Source organism: Cinclus cinclus, chromosome Z, assembly GCF_963662255.1.
Source record: "Cinclus cinclus chromosome Z, bCinCin1.1, whole genome shotgun sequence".
In the NCBI taxonomy this organism is placed as follows: Eukaryota; Metazoa; Chordata; class Aves; order Passeriformes; family Cinclidae; genus Cinclus; species Cinclus cinclus.
The window spans coordinates 67,933,585-67,957,794 of NC_085084.1; the positions used below are offsets into that span (position 1 = coordinate 67,933,585).

The following is a 24,210-nucleotide window of genomic DNA, read 5'->3' on the forward strand; positions in this document are numbered from 1 at the left end:
AAATTTTTATCAAAGACCAAACACAAACATCACGCTATGTAATGCTAAAGCATCAGTCTAAACCAGGCTTTTCTTGCAGGATCCAAGCTGTGCAGTGAGGACCTGTCTCCCCAGCCATCATGGCCCTGCCCACATGATATTTATAATAGGCTTTATGCACATACGGAGGAGGTATTTGTATTTGTATCCATTTTCTGTAATAATTCCAGAAAGCTAATTGCTTAGTTCCCCCTTGTGACTCCACTAATTCAGAAGCTGCTACTAACTACTTCAAATCAAGGTGAAGAGGGAAGAATTTGTCCACCCTGGATAGCTTCAGGGCTGCCTAGCTTATCTACAGAGCCTTGAAGGGTGCTCCTGTGAGTGACAATAATTTGCCCCCTGGGTTTGGGCTTACAGGGAATGACTTCACTCCACTGGGCTGCATTCCACAACAGACCTCAGCACACCCAGACTCTGCTGCACAAGGGAGCAGATCCAACTCTGGTGGACAAGGACTTCAAAACAGCTCTCCATTGGGCAGTACAGGTGAGTCATGGCACGGTCCCAGTGGGATGTTTACTGAACTGCCTTGGCTATTGTGGTGTCCTAAATACTCCTAGGGAAATAGTTTGGGCTGTGGAACAAGGAAATTGAATGCTAAGAATGCCCAATATGCCTCAGTATAAACCTCTGGATAAAGGATCTAGCATCTTCTTAGGAGACCAAGGCATACCTAATAGAGGCTTAGTTCTGTTGCCCTAAAGTTTTCATTTATCTCAGTGAGACTACATGTATGCTTCATGACCAATTTTTTTTTTCACTTAATCAGGGTCTCAGAAACCAGCAGTTTACCTGCCAAAGGCCTTTGGGAATAAAAAATGTAAAAATAAGTTAAAACACATCTAAAGAGCTACAGCTATGAAATAATTAGCTAAAGGGTTGAGACCCTACTTCTCTGGAGACTGGAGAACACATGGAGCTAAACACATTTCCTGTTGAGCTCTATGTTCCTATCTCATATACAAAAGAACATTGTCAAATACTCAGGCGATCATTAGAGAAACAAATCACACAGATTTAATATGGCATTAAAAACTGTATTATGTAATGGTTAGTAAGTGATATAAAATACAGCATAATTTACTGGTTTTCCTAATCTACTGCAGAAGACTTCCCAGATGAAATTGTATGTTTTTACTTGCTCTCTTGCCATAGCAAGTTCCAGTATCAGTGTTCAAAACACACAACAGCTAAGCCAAAATAGAACTCACTAAAAAACCCAGCAACATTTTCATACAACTAGCAAATATTTGCATCTTCATCTTTTGGTCTAAGTTTGCTCTTCTTAAAAGAAGTGTCAACACAGAAGTTCTGAACTGACATATACTATATTTGTTATGGGGTGAGGACATCTGGACAAATAATCTGTTTCCTTCAACCACGGCCTCACAAAGATTAACATATAACAGGCCTAACCTATTTTTATTTTTGAAGTAGAGGTATATTTTGATTTCTGCAACTGGTGTTATTTAAAAAGTTTTGTTTTTCTTTAATCCTAATCAATCTTAAATTGGACTTGTTATTTGCCTTAGGAGATTAAATGTATCTGCTCTGCTATCTGTTGTGCATTTTTACCAGGCTTATTCCAGTTCTGGCTGCTACCAGAGGGAAACCTCTGGATCTCATAGAAACCCCTCCATGATAGCCAGTGGTCTGTATCAGAGCTCTGGGGACATACTGTCCAACAAACAGAAAGACAAAAGTGAATCCACTTTATAACCTTCAGGGTTTCCCCTGAATCTGTATTTTGTATGTTTCATTATTTAATTCCACTGCTAACTCTCACCTCCATCCTTCTCTCACAAATGTGCAGAATAACTCTTGAGAATGGGGAAATGGAAACTGCACAAAACCCGCTTGGCTTCAGGTCAAAGGAAGTCACAAATACCTTCTTTTCTCTTCCTTTAAGTTGCTCTTGGAAATCAAGAGGAAGAGTGCAGAATGACACACACAGCCCCCCTTTCCTTATTGTGAGATTTCTGCCATGAAACCTTATAAAATGCTTCTTCCACCCACATGCTTCTCCACATTCTAGGTCCAGAATTGGCAGCTGAAATACCAGAGCATGAAATAGATCTGTTTGTATTTCTCTAACTCAAGAAAGAAAACTATTGCTAGAAAAAAAATACACTTTCAGCCAGTGCTCTCTGCTGCCTTTTTAGGCCCAGGAGATTTGGATACTGTGGACAGGGGCAATTTTATCTGCTGTGACAGAGAACAGAACAACAGTTCTGCTGGATGGTATCATCATTATGTCTAATAGCCTCCTCTGTGACTGCTGGAAAAGGGATATTTTACTTTAAGAATTGTATAAATATCTTCAGAGAACAAGAGACTCAGAGATCTCGCAGTACAGCTGCAGGGGTTATTTTTGGCTGAATAAGGCCCTGTGTTTAATTTTTTTTCTCTTTTTCTTTTTCTTTTTCTTAATGTAGTAAGGGGAAGACCAGACACTGCACAGAAACTTATTTCAAAAGTTGCAGGAAAAGAGGCAGTTTGTGCACACTGGGCTAAAACACACAGTGGGACCATGTGAAAACCACTGCCCATCATTCAAACCCAAATTCTTGTGCATGGAGCATATTTCATATGAAATCATTGTTCTGTGCTTACTCTTTCAAAGACTGCATGTTTGTGGCTTTGTCTTCCATCAGGCACCATGGGATGATCAGTCCCATCCATGTAACTAGATATCCATGTAACATCCATGTAACTTGCCAACACCAAGGTCTGCTCTTTTGAAAAGCTCAAACCTCCTGCCATTCAGGTTCACATCTTAAGTGCAAATGTATCAGTGTCGAAAAGACTGATCAGTACTGTTTGGTATGAGACTATCTCATGCCACAGTTTTTACACAGGCAATATTTCTATGGGCTGGTGCAGACAGGCCTACTAGAAGTGTCTCAGGAGGTATTTCTCTCATTTTACTTCAGACAGCATTAATTACTGTATTGAAAAGGAAACACACCTTTGAAACACAAAACTGTAAACTGATACTGGGAAAATGGTAAAACCATTCTAACCATTCTAGATAATGGTATTATTGAAATGTTAGTAAAATATAATATATAGCATACAGCATGCACTATCACACTACATAGTACTATACTATAACAGTATTAATAGTGCCTTGGAAACAGCCTGGGAATATTTGGAATCTTGCCACATTGCCTTGCCAGTTGTCTTTTTTTTTTTTAACCAGAATTCTCTTTGTCTCATTCTCAAAGTCTCTGGCTCCCAAAGTCACATGATTATGTGAAAATATCAGGTTTCCACTAAAGGAAAAACAAAAATCTAGATTTTTTTAAGTGAAGAAATAAAAATCTGAAGGAATGAAAAGAAAGCAACTAGGAAGAAGGTATTAAAAATAATATTCTGCCATGGGAAGATGTGCTTTTGATTTTTTAGTAGGTTGCTTTGGTGTGCAAAGTTTTAAAACATTAGAAGCCAGCATATCTGTTCCATAGCAACAATATAGTTATTTCATTCTTCTGTTTCCAGAGAAGAGACTGAAATACCTGCATTTATAAAACACACTGTACAAGAAATGCATAAGTAAGTATTAATTTATCTTTGGCTATCCAAGCATTGCAGTTTCTCTGTAATTATCTGGAAGGTGAAAGCACACATAAATGTCAGGATATCTAGGAAAGAATGTCTCTGCTGCTACAAGACATCTTGAGGACACAGCTGCCTATGCAGCCAGAGCAGTGGAAGCGGCCAGGGAAGTCAGTGGTGGCTCAAAATTTCTCCTGAGGGATAACTTCTCTCCTTCTCTCTGCCCAGAACCCCATTTTCTCATGTGGGCTACATACAGCAGAAGAATTCAGAGGGACTTCCAAAAACATCTTAAAACCCAGTGTTTCTCTACTTCAGATATGTCTGTTGTTGGACTGGCCAGAAAAGATGCATTTGCTGAGCATGGTTCACTGTCTAGCTGGTTTCAGGCAGATTTCTTTCCCTGCAAAATTGTCCTTCAATGTTCCTCGTTTCATGCAGTTTTCTAAAGATGGCTTGAAAGGAAGAGTAGTGATTTCTTTTTTTACATCACAAAGCTTTAAAAACAATTTTGACTGTTAACAAACTAGTCAAAAAGATATTCAGTTTCATTTTTTAAGTATACACTTTAAAAACCACTTTCTTGTGTTATACCAGCAATGGTACAACTCTTGCTTGTGGAGCCTAGAACATCGCAAGGCAGCAGGGATCTACAGAGTGAGCTGTCAAGTTGCAAAACAAGATGGAATACAGTTTGCAAATAGTTTTGAGTAAGAAATAAACTTAGTTTAATACCAACAGAAGCTTTTTCCATAAAGTGCCCTAGATATTTGTGATACTGTCAATCCACTGTGCAACAGTGAATTAAATGTGCTTGAGCCTGGGTCTGGCACTGTGGCAAACTATCATGGGACAATCTGTGTCCCTGCTGCTATAATCCCTTATTCTCCCAAACAGGATGATCATACACAAACCACTTACTAGGAATGATCTGGCACCCATATCAGCTCCAGGAACTGGGAGGGAAAGTATTAGCTGACCCTGACCTAAATCATGACAGGGAGGATTTTAAGAATTATTTGGTATAGACAACAAAATTCCAGTGCTGAAGGATGTCCCTGAGTGCTACTTCATTTTTTATGTAGCTGCAACATATTTCTACACTTTAAGTTATCACAGAATCACAGGATGTGCTGAGTTGGAAGATACTTACAAGGATTATTGAGTCCAACTCCTGGCCCTGCTCAGGTCACACCCTGTGCCTGAGGCCATTGTCCAAACAATTCTTGAACTCTTATCAGGCTTGATGCTGTGACCACTGCCCTGGGGAGCCTGATCCAGTGCCCAAATACCCTCTGGGTGTATCCAACCTAAACCTTCCAACACAACTCCAGGCCATTCCCTTGGATCCAGTCACTGGTCACTAGAGCAGAGATCAGTGTCTGCCCCTTCTCTTCCCCTCATAAGGAAGTTGTAACTGCAGTGAGGTCTCCCCTCAGTCTCCCCCAGGCTGAACAGACCAAGTGGCCTCAGCTGCTCCTCCTATGGCTTCCCCTCAAGGCCCTTCTCCATCTTTTTTACCCTCCTTTGTGTGCTCTCTAATAGTTTAATACCTTCATTACAGTGCAGCACCCAGAACTACCCCTAGCACTAGAGGTGAGGCTGCCCCAGAGCAGAGCACAGCAGGACAATCCCCTCCCTTGCCTGGCTGGTGATGCTGTCCCTGATGGCCCCAGGACACGCTTGGCCCTCCTGGCTGCCAGGGCACTGCTGGCTCATGTTCAACTTGTCCTGGACCAGAACCCCAGGGCCCTTTCCATGGCACTGCTCTCCAGCCTCTCATTCCCCAGTCTGTCTGTACATCCAGGGCTGCCCCATCTCAGGAGCAGAATCTGGCACCAGCCCTTGTTGAACTTCATACAGTTGATGGTTGCCCATCTCTCTAATCTGTCCAGGACTTTTCTGCAGGGCCTCCCTGCCCTGGAGGGTGTCAACAGCTCCTCCCAGATTTGTGTCACCTGCAAACTTGCAGTATTGATATAAAAACTCACCAGTACAGCCAGGATCATCAGAAAAAACTACTGAAATAACAGACTGTTAGAAAGCAGCCCTTCAAGTATGAACATGCCATAACAATGTAATTGGTCGTGCCAATCAAATGTCTGAGGTAATCAACTGCAGAAGTCCTATTGAGCTTAGCAGGAATTTGTCTTGGGCAAAGCCTGTAGGTAAGTAGGGGATAATTTCCAGACCCCTTCCCAGCACACAGTCTATGTGTAACTCCACAGCAGAAGCCAGACTATGACTAATGTATATGCAACACACTCCTTGCATATCTATACATGTCCTGATCTCCTATGCCTGACAAAAGGCACTTTAAGACAAATGCTTCCATTTCTCTGATAGAATAAATCCATATTCTTCTGCAGATTTTTAAAATCACCTCTTTTCCAAAGCATGTAAACAGCCCATTCAGAGAAATCAGTCTTTATAACAATGCAATAGCAGGGGAAAGTTGCCAAGTGATTTTAGTCATAATCATTTACACAGTAAATCATATGCACTTGGACTCCAAGTGAAAATAAATTCTCAGAGAGAACTGGCCAGTGTTTCATGAAGTGTTTTTTTGAATAAAGAGATGGTAAGAGAGGCAGGGACATATGATGGCCAGAATCATGCCTCCATGACTGTCTTTGTCATGGGGTACCTTTTTCCAACACACATTAAGGCTGCTAAAAGGATAAGTATTTTTAAAATATTATGTCCCCTAGCTGTACTGGAGGCAGCAATGCTCTGAGGACCATAGGACAAGCCTTACTGTACAACAACACATTCTCTTTCCAAGAGTACCACAAAGTCAAACCAAGCTGGGTTGCTGTGACTCTGCAGAGATCCTGTCTCAGTGGGTGTGTAAAGGTTCAGCACTAGGGTTAGAGGAAGACAAATTAGCTTCTCTCTGGGCTGAATGAGTCTCACCAGTGTAACTACAGTGGTGACAGTGGAGTTGTTAATTTGTATTGGTTTGCCATCAGAAACACACACTGTTGCTGCATTCAGGGAATCTCTGACAGTTTCCCTGGCAGGAGGAAAGATGAAGATGGTATTACAACTTGTTTCTTTCCTCATCACAGAGACCAGCTTTCCATGTCCTCTCAGGGTAGAGAAACGACAGGGTGCTCTGAATTTTTGCTCACTTCTCCACTGCCAATTTCAGCCATCTAGCAGCCAGGAAATGACAGCACCCGAGGTAGAGTGAGTGTGTTTCCGTTCCTTAGCTTTCTCTAATCTTGGGTGCAGAGGGGGAGGTGCTGGAAGTCCTTGATACACAGGAGAAAGCACTGATGTGTGCAAAACTCTTCAGCAAGCTAGACTGCCAAAATAAGGACATTTCTTACTGCACTGTTTGCTGCAGACTAGAAGCAACATTATACTTCTGAGTCTGGCATTCTCCACCCCTAAAACAGCAGTCACAGCACCTACAACAAGATATGCATATGTTTTTCTGATACTGCCTTAATATCTGATTCCAACCTGACTTATCCTCACAGCTGATGCAACATTTGTTTTGCTCTGATTCTAGGATGGAATTCCAAATTACAGTAAAAGTAATGTTGCAATACACTGCTACAGTGCTCTACATGTATATATGAGGAAAATGGCACTTCAGTGAAATTAATCACATAAGAGAAAAAATATATTAGAAGAATAGTTTTTTGCCAGAATAACTCTAACTAAACATACAGTTTCTGCCAGAATAGGCTTGAGTTAAAAATCAAGGCTTTTCAAGATCCACTCAAGATCTCCATGTGTAAAATAATTTGGAATGGCTTCTGCTTTTGGTAAATACTGAATTTCAGAATAAAGGAAAATGGTTAAAAAATTACTTTGAATGGAAAGGTGTATTTATCAACATTATAGTTTCAACTGGAGTTATAAAGGAAAGAGTCCACAGAAAAGTTATTTGTTTGAATTTTGCTATGGGTTGCTAAAAAAAATCTTCAAATGGCTCATATTTCTTTATTTCAGCAAAGGAGAAAAACATTTTTGTTTCATTTGGCCAGTTTATTTTCCAGTGGTCCTGCTGGTATTACAGTTGATTTCAGATTAAAGTATTCTATGTGTGTCTGTTTGTGAAGACTAAGAGGGAAGAAAAAAAGTCTTGGATTCTCTAACATAAAACTCATACAGCACCCAATGATGCACATAGATGGTTTCCAGGAGGAAGCTGGAAGTACTTATGTAAATGTAATTACTTTTGCTTTTTTATAAGAGTGAGTTACCTCCCACAGTACTGCAATGGTGATAGTATTTGTTTGTTACTGCAGAAAGGAATGAAATAATGCTTAAAATCTCAAACCACTCAGGGATGGAGCAAAAGACATCAAAGAAAAGGTCAAAGCTTGGGTTCAAAGTTGTAGAATCAAAAGAAGAGAGAATGTAAAAGAGGAGGAGAACACAGGCAGATCTAAAGTGCAGTGCTAATGATAAGAAGAAACATCAAGAGCTTCTGGTGGGGAATTTCCACCTGGCAAAGATGGCTAGATAAATATAGGAAGGCTTTAAACTGCATGCTCATGCAGACAGGAAATATAGGAGAACTAACACAACACAACCATATAATCTCCAGAGGCATTTACTTGGAAGAAAAATATTTTATCCAGGTTTTGTGAGAACAGCTAAGAGATCCATAGCTTGTTCCTCTACCCCTCCCACCTCTCCATTACTGGTAGCAGGCTTAGTAGACTCCTTTCATATGACACCTCTTTGTCATCCCATTATCTAGTTCTGAAGAGGGGAAAGAAATAACCCTCTATATAGTGCAGTCAACAAAATAAAACATCTCAGCGTTTATGACTGAAGATCTGGCAGAATAAAATGCAGTGTTATGGTAGACTATTAAGTAAGTGACAAGAAACTTTCTAAGTAAAATTATTGTTCTGCTTATCAGTTGGACATAGAAAGGGCTGAAGTATAAGAGCTATGGCTGTAGCAACAATGAGGATAAATTGAGCAGACATAGCTGAAAGAAGTGCCAAAACTAGAGAAGTGTCCCAGAGGTTCAGGATTCTCCTCATGGTACTTGATTCAATCGACACTTTCTGAATAGTTTTTTTCTTATTTGGAAAGCACTGAGAGATGCAGCTCTCAGAAGTCTGGCTTTCATTAACTTACAGAAACCGGAGCTGTAATCAAGTGTCAGAGCTAAATAGCCTGTTACTGAATTGGCTGCTTGCCACTGTCTGGAGATGACACAAATCTCAAACAAAAATTTGCATAAAGCACAAAGAGAGATTTTCTTACAGGGGCTCATGGATCCAGGCGTTAGGACATTTCTTCATAAATGTCCTGGTTTGGGACAAGTAAAGGCATCCTAGGACAACAAAGTATGTTTCACTGAGATGAGCAATCTAAGGAAGAAAATTTCACTGAGGAGAATCAATAATGGGTGGAAGCAGATGAAAGTGTGAGTGGAGACAAAAGTGCAACAAAACCTGGGCCAGGAGGTGGGTGAGGGGAGAAGGCCTGCAAAACTATTTAGAAACCCATAGCAAAAATGACTGATAAGCTCTGAGAATGTTTGAATCTCTGTTGAAAAGAATTTGAATACAAAAAGGGAAGATGAAATTTAGTGATGCATACAATGAGGTTACAAAAACACGTAATTTTCCTATGGTAAATTTACCAGAGAACATCCTGGTCTAACAATAGTACTGTGGTAAATTTACCACAGGAACACTACATTTTTGGTGACCACAGGTCAAAACTATCAATCTAAGAATAAGGGCACTGTAAGCATTTTTGGAGAATTTTGAGTGCAATTTAAAAGAGCCAAGATGAATTTAAAGATAAGAAAGCATTCCTAAGAAGAGAGAACTGGAAAGCCTCTGAGCAGTTGTCCAGAAATCTCATACAGCAGAAGGCTCAAATATTAGCAAATATTCTTTGATTACTTCGAAAATTGAAGTAAAAATTTAATTGAATTGCAAAAACGAGGCAGAATTTTTGTAGCCATCTTCAAAGCAATTATTGCTTCCTCAGATAAGCTATTAGGTATAATATGTTTGAATGTAAAATGATCAGTTCAATCCTACGTAATAAAACACAAAAATTCTGGAAAAGTGTCAACAAGATAAAGTTCATCACATGGGACAGAAGCCTTGCTAAAAATGTGGCAAATACAGTGATCATTGAAAGTCTAATTATTTTTTCTTTCTGATTTGAGCAGTACATGCAAGATTAATCACATTAAATGACATCAGTAGCACAATTTTTATAAGCACAACCTGCTATAATAGACCCAGAATTCAGCCCAAGATATCCCACAGGGGAAGAATAAGGAGTGATGCCATCAAAATCCACCAGGGACTTCTATCACACATCATATATTCTCCATCAGTCACATTCGACACAGTTCAAATAATCTTTGGAGGTGAATATCTCATATACAGTCCAAACAGGGAGGTACCATAAGAATGTTTTTATTTAACTGAAATTAATAAAAAACACTGAATACAGAATTGTGAAAAATAAAAGGTTTTTGTGCAAAATTAAGAGTGATAGACCAGCAGATTACAAAAGTGAATAGGAGTTCAAGTTATGGTGCTGATATAAACCAAACAGACATCATTCTGGGATTAACCATATTAACAGAAGTATAGTACATGTGGGCTACAGGAAGTAATTTTCAATGTCAGGAGAGAAGCCTCTGCTGGATAATTATTATTGTTGTTTGCAGTGCCATGGTTTAAAAAAAAACTGTAGACAAACTGAAAAAGGCCACAAGGAAGCACCAAGTAAGATAAGTGGGTTGGAAAACTTGACCTGCTCAGCGAGGTTGAAATGGTTTGTTTAGTCTAGAAAACAGAAGATTGGTGGGAGACCAAACATACTGTAAAAGTATAAAATGCCAGTAAGAACAGTGGGAAATTTCTTATGTGAATACTAAGAGCTGTGCAAGCACATTAAGGGATTGAAACTGAAGCTGCAGGGTATGAAATTTGGACTTAGCAAGTCAGTGTAAAAGTGAAGGAATAGTAGAGTCACTAGTACATGAATACAGAACTAGTAAGGTGCTAATGTTAATTATTTTTTCTGTCAAAACTGACTTAGAGAAGGATGGTGGTAGTACTAGAAGTATGTAATAGACTTCCAAATTTAGTTCGCCCTGAATGTGACTAGAGATTTCCCTGATGCTAATGATGAAAATACCTAACTGGGAATTACACTAGTATGGAGGATATTGGTATCTGGCATAGGGACTGGACAAGAAAAACAATTATTCATAGGACCTTGGTATTCCTGAACATGAGGATAAACACTCTTCATTAGATATTCAGACAACTATAACTTAATAACAATTTACAAATGGTTAATTAGGAAGTTACAAAATGCTGACCACAGAAAATAAGATTGGATTACATGATGAAGATTAGACTCTAAATTAATAACATCTGAGCAAATAAAGTACAAGTAAAACAAAATCCCTGATTTCAGGGGCACATGTTTTGATAAATTAAAGAAATTCTCAGCTAGACTGAGTAGTTGAGAGATCAGAATGTTCCAGGGACCTGGAATATATCCTCTCAGTGGTGCAAAATATGGCTGGAAGCTGAATCCCAAGAGCAGAGAAGAAAAGTGTTTAGAAGAGGCTTAAGATAATGGACATCTATCCATCTTTAAAAGATAAATTTAGAATAAATAGCTATCTTACAAAATAATATGCAAAAGCACAGACAAGCAAAAGAAAATGTGTCTTAAAATCCAGAAGACAGGAGTATGATCAAATGTTGAATAGAGGCTGGAAGGAAATTACTTTCAGGGATAAGACTTGGTATTACTCTTGTTTAATATTTTCATAATAACTTGGCACATAATACAGGAGATTTCTGATAAAATCTACTAATAATAAAAAACTGAAAGACAATAACAGGAAGGAATGGGGTGTTGGATCTTACCCCTGGTGTCTCTGACCTGCCTCGGCTAGCTCACGGTCAGAGAGATGGGGGATTTTTTATCCAACATGGACAAAGGTAGAAGATTAGAGGAGGCTCTCCTTCCCAGGATGATCCAAGTTTATTGTCCTGAAGAGTTCCAGGGAGAAGAGCGAGAGCATGGGAAACACGGGGTATTTTCAACCCCAACTCAGGGGCGGAGGAACCCTGGGTCACAGCCACTCAGGGCTGGCCAGGGGAAAGGGAAGGGTTAAGGGAAGGGGACAACCACAATACAAACCGAGGGGGAAACAGAACAAACCATCCTCAGTGTAACACAAAACCATAAATGTGCATTACAACAATGGGGATATCATACAGGGATATGGATCACCTTTAAATCTTGAATAATAAAAATGGGACAAAATTGAATAGGAAAAAAATGTGTAAGTCATGCACTTAGGTGCTAGTAACAGAAGGTCCTCCCCAAAACTAGAAACCCTATGCTTGGAAACAGCTAAGGAAGAGAAGTACTGAGGTGTAAAGGGTCTTTCCAAAATGACTAGGAGCTTCTAATGGGACACAGCTGTGAATGAGGCAAACGCTGTTCTATGACATACCAGAAGAGGTATTTGTAACACAAATAAGGAAGAGCAGTGTCACTGTGTAAGATATGGCAAAAACATCTTTGTATGACCAGTACAATTTTAATCGTCCCTCTTCAAGGAAACAGAACTCAAACACAAAAGGAAAAGGGTTACTAGGTTAATGAGAGAAACAGAAAGCATGTCTAAAAAAAATCCTGAAAAGACCATGACTGGTTAGAACAGCAAGAGAACAATTCAAAAGAGTTGTGATGATTGTCTACAAATACATCTGAAGAACAAGTATCAGTAAGAGGAAAGAAGTATTTAATCTAAAAAATAATGCTGGAACAGAAACAAAAGGATATAATCAGCCCTGAGTAGAATAGTAATTAGAGATAGAAATCATTAAAGCAAAGAAGTTCTTGAACTGTGTTCCTTTGAGAGTAATGGGGGCAAAAACCCCTTAATTGCTTAATGGACAAAGTAAGTTTATGAGAGAGTTGATGTATCATAGCTTCAAGTGATTGGAGGGATTGAATTTGATGATACAAAAAGACCTTTTCAACCTTGTGTTTCTGTTGTTATAAAAAAGTAATTAGTTCTTTTTGCTCTATTTCCACTAAGGTAGGATTTGAAATGTTCAATTTAATTTGCAGGTTATAGAAGAATGTTGACTTTCTGTAAGACTCCAGACACTGGTGCAAACTAGCTGAGAAAGTTTTCAAGAAGCACTTGAACAAATATTTGACATGGCTTTTCTAGATGTATTGAGACAGACTTATAGATATGAGTTGGTTTTCTAAGGTTCTTTTCAGCCCTAAATTCCTATTGAAAAATATAAGCTTGTGTTTCTGGATTCTGGCATAGCAAAACAGCAAAAAACATAAGTAATTTCTTTTAAGTAATTTACACTCTATAACTTCTGGAGATATTTGCAGTGGTTCATTATTTATTATTTTTCCACTGTTTAGAGGGTTTTAGAAAATTCACAAAGTAAGTACAATTCCCATCTGGAGACTGGAAGATTTTCGTTTGCATATCTGGAGATTCTGGCATACACACAGAAGAATACCATTATTGTATTTAGCATTCTCTAGCAGAGAAGCTAGCAGCCTGGTGTGAGCTCTATTGTAAAACACTTTCCTTCTCTGAACTTCCTTCCAGAGTGGCAACAGGATTCTGTGTTCCATCATTCTGGACCACTGGCAGGGACCATCAATAATAAATTATGATGATGAGAATGGCAAAACATGCATGCACATTGCTGCTGCTGCAGGCTACAGTGATATCATCAGTGAGCTGGCTAAAGTCCCAAAGTGCAACCTGCAGGCCCTTGATGTGGATGACAGGTAACCATGGAAACTCTGAAATTGCTGCTTCCTTTCTAATAACCTGACACCATCTCTGATTACTATATAATCATGATTCCTGTTTCACAGGCCATGGCCTAGTAATGCCCTGCACTCCACAGAGAACTCTGCTTGCTCATGAACACTGCAAACCAGTCCAGCTCACATGTATCATACTTAGTATGATAACCGACTAGAAGGAATGATACTTAGCTTTCTGTTTGCGTTAGAAAACGAGGAGATTTGTGTAAGGACTTTGACACCACTCACCTAAGTTTCTTTAAATCAAAAGTGAGCATTTTCAAAACAATAGAACAAGATCCTGCAATTGAAGCCAGGATCCTGCTGCTATTTGTATTGAAGAAATGGCAGTGTTCTCTAGCTGTATTTAAGATGAAAATATCATACTCCTATAGGACCAGAGGACCCTCACCCTCCATTCTAAAAAGACCTGTGATTTCTTCATGATTAAACCTCTATTTCATAAGTACAGAAGAGTCATCTTTCTTCTTTTTCTCCCCACACCTACCTTTCATGGAACTTTGCTCATAAATTTATTTAATGCAAGGAGAACCAGCTGGCTGTTCACATCAATTATACTGCTCAGTGAAGCAAAAGCCAAGGTTTTCTTGGCTTAGGCCTTCAGGTGCTTAAAATAATATCATTCTTCATGGAAAAGTGCAATAAAATGGAACAGAAATAAAATGAACAGGATTCTGGAGCAGTTTCTAAAACATCATTAAAACGTAGTTAAGAAAGCTGTGTTTCTATGGAAAGACGAGCAAAGGGAAGAGATTGCCTATGCTTCAAAGTTCATTAAGACAGGCCCACCTATTCCCCATGCCTAGATATTTCCACAGAATATATTATACTTGGAGAGGGAAAAGATAAGCTTTTCATTACAAACACATATATAAGATTTTCATTCTATTGTGTTTCTGTTGTGTTGTGAGTGTACCCAAACTGAAATCACTGCAAATGAAAAACAAATAGAAAGAAAAATGTTGTGCTCTGGTCTGGGCCTATCACAGAACTCAGAAACTGGAAAAGTTTCTGTCTGGTAGATGTGCTCAGTCCTTGTCATTCATCAGGGAGAGGCTTCATGGAGAGCCATTTTGCCAACCATTGCTAATTGTGGTTGGTGTAAAGATGAGAAGAGTTTGTCCCTGTGCAGTGGACACTATGAAGGTTTTTGTCAAATTCTACTCTGAAAACTTCAGGCACTCATCCTACTCATCACAATTCCACCTGTGGAAGAGATGCTATTATATAGTTATATAATTCTGCAGCTCCATGTCTACTGTATCTGTAGCTAGATAAATGGAGCTACAATGGTGTGGAATAAGTTGGCTGGAGAATTTCTTAAAATGTATGTTATGAAACTGGGCAAGTAGCATATCCTGTACACACCTCACTATGTCATAAATGATTTCAAATGTAAATCTGTTCATCCATTTTAATGATACTCCCCCTTTCCTGTAGGACTCCTTTGCACTGGGCTGCAGCAGCAGGGAAAGCTGACTGTGTGCAGACACTACTAGAACTGGGGATTGACAGCAGCCCCCGAGACATCAACGAAAACACTCCTCTGACGTATGCAATATACTGTGGGCACACAGCATGCATCAAGCTGCTGTCTCAGGAGAGCAGGTAAAAGTAAAGTTCACATCTTGCTCACATGTTGCCACTGACTAGAAAACAAAATTATTGCTTTTTGAATGCTACTGAAGTGTTTGAGCCCTTGGTGGTGTTTCCTTGATTCATAAGCAATACTCATTTCATTTTCCACCAACGCTGCAACATTACAATCAGTTCTCTACTGAAGACTCTTCACTGAGGTTGCAGTACTACTCTACCAAGCAGCAGAGGGTTCTGAAGAAGATGTACATATAGATCTTACTCAGACAACTCCATGTAGAAAACTCATATAACAGAATAACTTCATCCCTCAGATATATGTAACTTCCACTTCTTTGAAATCTTTGTGCACTGTGTGCTCATATAATCAGACAGACAGACTGGACACAAAAGCAGCTTTGACAGATAATAAAATAAATCTCAAGTTTTCATCCTCAGAGTAAGGATTTGGTAGTATTGTCCTGGTCTTCTTTAGTTCTCTACCTTGGTGTGTTTGTTTTTACTCTGAGTTCTTTTTAAAAGTGTAACAAAAGACTTACTGGTGGCAATCTTCCTTTCTTTGTATTCTTCCTTTTCGTCAGCTGTTATGTAATTAGTTTCTGTTCTACTTCAAGGATGCACTTACATTTATATCCCACTTTCTTTGTGCTTTCCCCTCCTTTCCAATCAGAAGTTAGTATTATGTCCTATGTTCCAAATGTGAGACACAGGTAATATTATCTCTCCCCTTTCTCCTGCACTGTAGAGACTATTAGAGAAGGTCAGAGCCAAAATTTTATCTCAAAACCACAACAGCAGTACTGATACCATTGTTGGTTTTGCCTTTTTCTCTTTTATATGTTCTCTGTATTCTTCGCACATACATTTGTATCTCTGTAGCCTATTGTACTAGTTTTTCCAGTAATTTTCCATGGCCCCCTCACAAGGCAGAAAGACAAAACAAATTCCAGAGCTCCAAGCCCCAGGGGGTATAAGGCTCCTATCCTATCTTGTTTCTTCCTGGGAAACAAGGTTGAGAAGAACTCTTCCAGATATATATTCTCATGGACAAAGTACAGCTGGTACCAAGGGAGGGACTACAGAGAAGGGCCCTGACCTGGGGGAGAATTCCATCACTATTTGTCCTCCTAATTAGTGCTCTTTTATCAATTATGCTAATTTCCTAAAACCTCTAAACATGCACTCACCCTTATGGGGGGTGGACTTTTGTGGACATCTTTTCATAACTTCTCCTGAAGGTCTAAACAAAGATCCGCTTTTATATTATCTCCCATACTAAAATTGGAAAAGGCAACAATACCAGTGCAGGTAATTATCTTGACCAATCTGAACCTATGCCAGACCTCTTTAGCACAAGGAAGGCAAGGGAAAAAGCTAGAAGGGAAAGGGCAAATGGGAAAGAGGAAAGTGAGAAGGGGAAAGAAATTATAGGAATGGTGAACTAGTGCCTTTTTTACAGTGTTTGAAATGACTGGAAATGCCTTTTTCCAAATCTGACATAATACAAGGACTACCTGACTTAATGATCACAGCATTCTCTTATCATTAGCATTAGATCTTCACATCTGGTAGATGCTGAAGCCAAAAAAATTTGTTTGTTTTTTTCCCAGATAGCTGTGCTAAGTTACATTAAGATGATTGTAAGGCAATTCACCAATAAGAAAGAGTGAAGTAGCACAGTAGGATTTTCAGTCTTTGTTAATTACAAATTTGGGATCCTATTTTTCTTGAACCACCTATACAAATGTATCTGAACAGAATATTGCTTCTTTTATTGAGTAACACAGTTGGTATTTTGTCATTGTTTGGTAATATTGACATCACATTTTGTTTTGTATTTCCAGTAGATCTGAGTCAGTTCATCACTTTCCCTCCCAGAAAAGCAGACTTATAAAGAAGGAAGGACGATTTAGTATGCTGAACCAGATCTTCTCTTGCAAAAAGAAGAAAGATGATCCCAAAACCAGTCAGGAGAGAAGCAGGGATCAATATCCTGGAGAAGAGACCTCAGAAGTAGACACCATCATCACCCGTTTTGATTGCATTATGAATAAAAATTGCAAAGACATTTCAGAAGAGTGTAAGACCAGCCCTGACTTTAAAAGAAAGAGCACAGACACTAAGTACCTCATAGCAGAAAGGAAGCAATCAGCATGTCAGGGATTACCACCCATCAACACCCAGAGTTTCCCCTCAATCACTGCCTGCAATTCTTTCCTAACTGCTTCCCAGAGCAAAATGTCAAGCTACTCCTCCAGCTCCAGTACCTATCCACACAAATCTCAAACGAGCAGGAGTGAGCACAACTTGCTGGACAACAAAGGCAGCTGCCAGGCTTTGCTGGATGATCCCCAGAACACAGACTCTAACCAAAGACTCTCTTACAAAGTCTGTACTAGGACTTCTTCAGACAAACTGATGAATGGCTTAAACTCTGATAGAGCTCACCGTGTGCTTTGGTGCCCTCCCTACCTTCCCTCACTTCCCAGTTCTCCATCAGGTAATCTTTTCCTTCTCTATATCCTAAATCCTATAATATCTACTGATGTGGCAAGCTGAGTCAGAAAAAAAGTAAGGACCAGTAATTTTTTTTTTTTTCATTTTTTTACGTGGCCATCCCAGATAACATGGGTGAGACATCAGCTAAAAGCTGAAGCAAGGTGTACAGAAGTGGGAAATAGGAGATTTAAGCAGATCTGATGAGCAAGCAAAAACGAAGGTATCTAGGAAGCAAATAAGGCACCTGAGCAATTATTGCCTCCAGGTCATATACGTGCTTTGTGAATTGCACATTAACACCCACTACCACACCTCCTGCCTTGTGTTCACATCTAGTCCTGGATGTAGATGTACACGGGACCAGACTTGCCCTCGAATCTGTAACTGTGCTGAGAGCTGCTTCTGGATCCAGGCAGGTCCAGTGCCACACACTGAACAGCTTTATCCCTTGCCACTTTACCCTTAGAGGTATATTCTGACTCCAGGCTGCTGCAGCATCCCTTCCCACCCTGAATGCCACCCTGAGTACCAGCTCTTTGGTTTGATGTGCTGTTTTTATGGTTTCTCCAAAGCTGAATACAGGTTGCTATATTTACAGAGATGAGATAAATGCTTTATGCTGTGTCTGGAAATTGTAATGCAACAGTAATGGAGCAGAGCATTAGAATTCTAAGGTGGACAGAGTTTGGCTGGATTTGGGATCTAGTATTTTGTTTGACTCACGTCCATGTTTAAATGAATCCGCCTGGCTGGCCTGCATTCTGGAGTTTACTTTAACATATCAGTGTCTCCAAATTCATCTCCTTTGGGGTTAGTCCCATGCCAAAATTAAACACATCTAGCATGCCTTCCAACCACTGCAATACCTAACTGAAAATGAAGCAAGCAAAAGCAAACCCCAAACATTCCAGTATACCATTAAAAGGAGTAAAAATTTTACAATAAATTAAATCTACACTTACCCCAAGAGACATGAGCCATTACTCAACAGTGGAAAGAGGAGTGAGAAACCCTAAGAAGAGCCCTCAGTTAGTTGCATGATAGTGCAAACTGTACTGAAATATAAGTGAAGTGAACTATAAAAAAGGAAATCTTTGCACACATGTCTGACAACTAGAGCAGAGACAGCAATTTCAGAATGAGAGGCCATTATACATATATTGCTCAAATAAAGGCTGGAAATAGATTTTGGTGTAAAAAGGAACTGTTTATAAAGTGCTACTTCCTGAACATTAGGCCACACTCCTGAAAGCTTAACAGAACTGCTCCATAGGTGTCACTACTTTTTTACCATGCACTCTTCAGCTACTCACTCCATCATAGGAGCCCCGGACTCCACATCGCAGCAATGATTCCTTGTGCACAACTCCTTCTACACTAAATTCTGCAAGGTTCAGCTCATATGTGGAACACAAGAATACCTGCAGTGCTACTTTACAACCTCACTATAATATGGTACAGTGAGGACAAGATATTTGAGATCACTGAACTTGACAGCAGTATCAGGAATGAGCTCAAACTGGATAAACCAAACTAGAGGACAACTATTTTTGGGAAAAAGTTCCTGTTGGAATTTGATAGACTATTAATACATTTGATGTTGCAGTAACTACCATGTTATTTAAAATGTGATTATAGATTTTTCTTAATATTGTAGTACAGTCCTAACTACAGTCCTAAGAAAATGGTTAAATCCTCATCTGCTCTTGACAGAAGGATAGGTGGTTTTCCTAGCAAAAATATTTCTGTGAACATCCTATGATAAAAATCTAGTTGTTATAATAGGAGCAGTCATTGCATGCCCAAAGGGAAAATAAGTCTTATTTCTGACAGTTTATTATCTCTCTCAGAAAATAAAAAGCCTGAGTCTTCTTTAAGCCAAATTTTTGTACTAACTCCCTTTAGCAACACTTTCCAACAATGAAATTATTCCTGTAGCTGGCATATATTCCTGCTTCCTCTGAAACATGTGAATTAAAATCCTCTAAGGAGGAAGAGAAGTGCATTCTGACAGGAATGCACTGCACAACACAGATACTGTCTCACATTTCTTCGTGATAAAAAGATCTACTTATCCCTCCTCATGCCTATGTGTGTAGTTTATATCTGTTGACCCTTGTAATTAAAGCCATCTGACTTTCTGTGAATTAGAACTGCATTTACTATATGAGCTCCAAGGCTTCCAGGTCTCCAGTGTGCTGCACCTGCAGGACTTACAGGGATCAGAAGCAAAGTCTGGTTCCAGCCCAGAATTACAGCCAGCAACGCTGTGCAGGCAGCACTATCTCTAAGGAAAAATATCTCTTGTCAGTTTATGTTGGGGTTTTTGGTTTGTTTTGGGGCTTTTTATTCAAATTGATTTTTCTTTCTTTCTGCAGGAGACTTAGCTGAAGGGGGAAAAAGCATCTGATTTTTGAAGACACTGAAGTGTTGATTACTTCATTTCTCAATTCATGACTGGGGGCAGGGGGAGGGAACTACATGTAATTTCCTAATCACTGAATACCTAGGCCAAGATTCTGGGTATCAATAATCAAAGGAAACTCAATTTGAAAATTATTTTCTCTGTTGACACTGTAGATTGTCTTGCATGACCATGTCTATTGTCAAAGTCAAAGCTAATTTTTGTGCTCACCTGGTACAAAGGCAGCTGGCACATATATGTGCCAAAGCCTTTGGAGGTTTTTTGTTCTATTTTCTGTGCTCCCAGGATTGAAAGATAAGTCAATTTACCAGCTGAGCATTAACACTTTCACAAAGGGGAGAAGTTGCTGTGTGTAGCATTGAGTTAATTACCTTACTACTGCCAACGGCATCATTGGTTTCTCTCAGAATTACTGCCCTCCACTGAGAAAAGACAGTCTGTACTAAAAACTTCCAAAATTTCAAGAGTGTTTGCCAGCCACAGTACTGAGCTGCCATCAAAAATCTGAAACATTTTGTATTTACAAGCTTTGCAATCACCCGTTTTTGTAAAATATACTGCCATCCACATTCTACAGGGAAAAACAGTAGAAGTTCCAAGTGATATGGGTAACAAGAAGCCTGTCTCAACAATAAGAACGCTCTGAGATGCCTATCACCCACTCCTCTTTTGGGTTACTAAATTTCCAGATGTGAGTTGACACTTTATTACAGGTTTTATTGCAGAACTCCAGTACCTTCTATTTGCTTGAATAGGTAATGTGGAAAATAGGTTATTATTAAGTTTATGATGGTATAAACAGTATGGTATAGTTCAACAGGAAGAATTTTTTTGGCTAGGAAAGCAGAGCAAAGCTCATCAGTGTGTCTGTCACTTTCTCAAATTTAAGAACCAATTTACTCTGAAACATTAACAACTTTTACACAAAATGCACCACTATATGATTCACCTTCCTAAACACAAAGAAAAATTTTGAAAAACAACCTGTAAAAAAACCCAAATGCAGTCCTGCATTTTGTAAGAATGTAATTTCTTCCTTTCACTTATTCCAAAATACCTGCAATCATAAATGCGCTCTCAGGGATAGCAAAGATGATTTCTCAAAGAGAGAAAAATTATTTTTCCAGATTCTATAACAGATAGAAAGGAAAAGTAGAAGAATACTTCCACCAAAACTTTTAACAAGGATTCTTTTCCAAGCAGTCATATCATCCTTGCAAACATGATTATGTTTTGTAGTGTTGTTTTGCTGCCAGATATCCCTATTTATGAAATGAACATATCTCTTAATAACAACAACAACCTCCCATCATCAAAGCCATAATGGTATATACACAATAAGCCATTAGTTCTCAGCATAAGCATCACCGAAACAAATACAACTTGAATTGTTCTAATGAGAACAACAAATGATTCTCTGCTATACTGGAATTTATATATTTAGTTCTTTGTGCAAAGTGGATGCAAGGTCTATAGAAGAAAATTACCAACTAGACACTAGAGATGATAAAGAGTAAAACACAGGAAAAAGCAAACTGAAGACTGTTTCTATTAGGCAGAGCTCATACAAGATTCATACCCACACAAGATTCTTCATGCTGTAGCTCAAACACGTCAGCTTAATCACAGAATCCAGCAGACTGGCCCAATGTCTATCAACTGTTGTGGCTTTTGGACCAGAACCTGCTCCATGCTGAGCTGAAGGCTGCACTGACATGGTGGTTTGCCTGACAAATTCCACACATAATCTGTTTAGTCAGCAACATATTTACAGCAGTTATGACAGCTACTTCAGTGCCCCTTTAGAAAACTGCTCTACAACTATTTTTCTACAGCTTCATCTTGCAAAGCCAAACAACGCATAGGTATTTTCAAGTACCAGCTGTAAAGCCACAAAGGCAATTAATATCATTCCATCTCTTCCTCCTGCTTAGGATGTCCTGCTACATCCACCCCATGCCTCTCCTTGTCTCTGTGTGATAACAGAGCATATGACTACGCTTCAATGAGCTATATTGCAAAGCCATGCTGGATGAGCAGCTGCTTGCCAAGACAACTCATTACACAGTCATCACAGATTTGGTGATAACAAGAAAAATAATTTGAGGGACTCAAGTATGACGGAGTAGGATCAGCTCAGGAAAAAGATCTGTTGAAAACATTGACTTGGTGCTTGAGTTTCTACTTTTTTCAGTATTAGACATTTATGTGATGAAATGCATCATCTAACATACTGTCTTTTTTAATAGTATTAAACCTAAGTTAACTTTAATCTTAACCAGTAACATACCAGAATTAACCAATTAGCCCTTCCTTTTCCAGCATATATTCTTCTTGGTGAAAATCATACTGCTATAAACATAGTTTAATAAGGATCAGTATCACCTTCTATTGGTTGTGACATACTTTCATCTGGAAAAAAAACCCTCTCAAAGCTCATCTTTATTGATAATAGCCTTCAATGTTCTTTTCCAACCAGCGGTTGAATTCTGTTTGTGTTTTAGTATTAACAAAGGCTGAGACCTTACCAGGGCATTTTGCAAACTAAAGCTTTGATTCTGAAATCAAATCATCTATTTGAATAATTTTACATATTTAGAGTCTAAATATTCTTACAGAGACCTAATAAACTGTGCCCATTTAAAGATCTATTGCTATATTATATAAGATGAAGTGATAAGGGTATATGTGAAGGCTATACTAAATCAATCAGTCCTTTTTAATATGAGTGTAAAGCGAACTAAGCAACAGCTTCTTCTTTTTTTTCAGCCAGTGGTTTCTTGTTAGTACATATTTCTGAGAAATCCTAAGTAAGTGTTCTTTTCTTTTCTGGAAGCCAGAAATGCACAGTGCACCACACTGTTTTAATTATTCCCATAATAATTTTCTTCTTCTTTCACAGGTAGAAGTTTTCAGCAGGTGTCCATAGGCCAACACAAAATGAAAAATGTTATTCCTGTACAGAACAGCCTAGCTCCAATACCCAACCACAGTGTCCACAAAAGTAAGTACAGACAAGTGTCAGTTACAGTATCACATTGCGTGCCCCCATCTCTGGTGTCTAAGGGCTTGAGAGGGGTTTCACGTTTGCTTTTTCACAGCATCACAGAATGGCAAATGTAGGAAGGCACCTCTGGAGACTGTCTGTCCACCGCCCTTGTCCACAGAGAAGTTGCCTACAGCATATTGCCTGAAATCACACCCAGTTTTGTTTTAAATATCTAAAAATATTTAAATATCTATTAAATAATAATGGACATTGAGATTACACAGTTTATCTAGGCCTCCTCTTCCAGTGTTTGACTACACTGAGAGGAAAAAGTTTCTTATTACTTATTTGTGGCCATTGATTCTTTTCCCTCCACAGGACTCCACTGAGAAGAGTCTGTCTCCTTCTCCATTACTCTCCACAATCAAACATTTAGACATATTGACAAGATCCTTTGAGCTTCCTTCTCTTCTAAAGGCTGAACAGTCCCAACTCTTTCAGTCTCTCCTTTAAGGCTGACACTCCAATCCCTTAATCATTTCCATTGTCCTCCATTGGACTTGCTTCAGTATGACCTCAGAACTGGACTCAGAACTCCAGATGTGTTTCACCCAAGCTGAGTAGAGGGGAAGAATCACCTATCGCAATCTGCTGGCAGTGCTCTGCCTGATGCAGCCCTGGACACTGTTGGCTGTATTTCTGCAAGGGCACATGGTCACATTCAGCTGGGGAAGCAGTGGTCCCAAAAGGCAGGACAGCTTCATCCCACTCCCAGAGTCCCAGCAAAGTGTCAAGACCGGTTGTTCCAGGCTGGATCCAGCCAGCAACTGGGGTGCTTTTCATACCAGACACCAGCCCTACTCCCAGCAGTGTCCTAGCCCCACATTCTTGTGTTCCACAACACACAAATCTCCATTGTATATGAGGATTTATAGTTTACTAATTGTCATTCTGTGGATCAGCCAGGTCCTAAAACATTCAGACCTAAATTTAAGGTTTCCTGCTGCTTATAGTCTGAAGGTCAGAAGCAACTCTGCGGTGATGACAATATTACTAGAAATGAGGCAGAGGCAGCCTTACAGGGACCATCAAATTAGGTGGGGATATAGACAGAATCCTGCACTGCTTGCTTCCTCAGACAGGAAGAAGAAAAGGTGTTTGAATTACTGAGGTGATATTCTCTGCTCAGAAGGAAGAAAATATTTTAATTGTTTTTAATTGTTTTTAAAACCCCAGGTCCAAGAGTTCTGTT

At 39.2% G+C, this 24,210-nt stretch overlaps 1 protein-coding gene across 1 annotated transcript in view; it reads left to right on the forward strand.

The window, feature by feature from the left end:
- ANKRD55 (ankyrin repeat domain 55) overlaps positions 1 to 24,210 on the forward strand; it is a 51,973-nt gene that overhangs the window by 23,889 nt on the left and 3,874 nt on the right. The window contains exons 6-10 of the mRNA XM_062513627.1: positions 400 to 528; positions 13,223 to 13,407; positions 14,890 to 15,057; positions 16,890 to 17,545; positions 22,872 to 22,973. Of these exons, the coding sequence (XP_062369611.1) occupies positions 400 to 528; positions 13,223 to 13,407; positions 14,890 to 15,057; positions 16,890 to 17,545; positions 22,872 to 22,973 (1,240 nt within the window). The remainder of the gene's footprint in view (positions 1 to 399; positions 529 to 13,222; positions 13,408 to 14,889; positions 15,058 to 16,889; positions 17,546 to 22,871; positions 22,974 to 24,210) is intronic.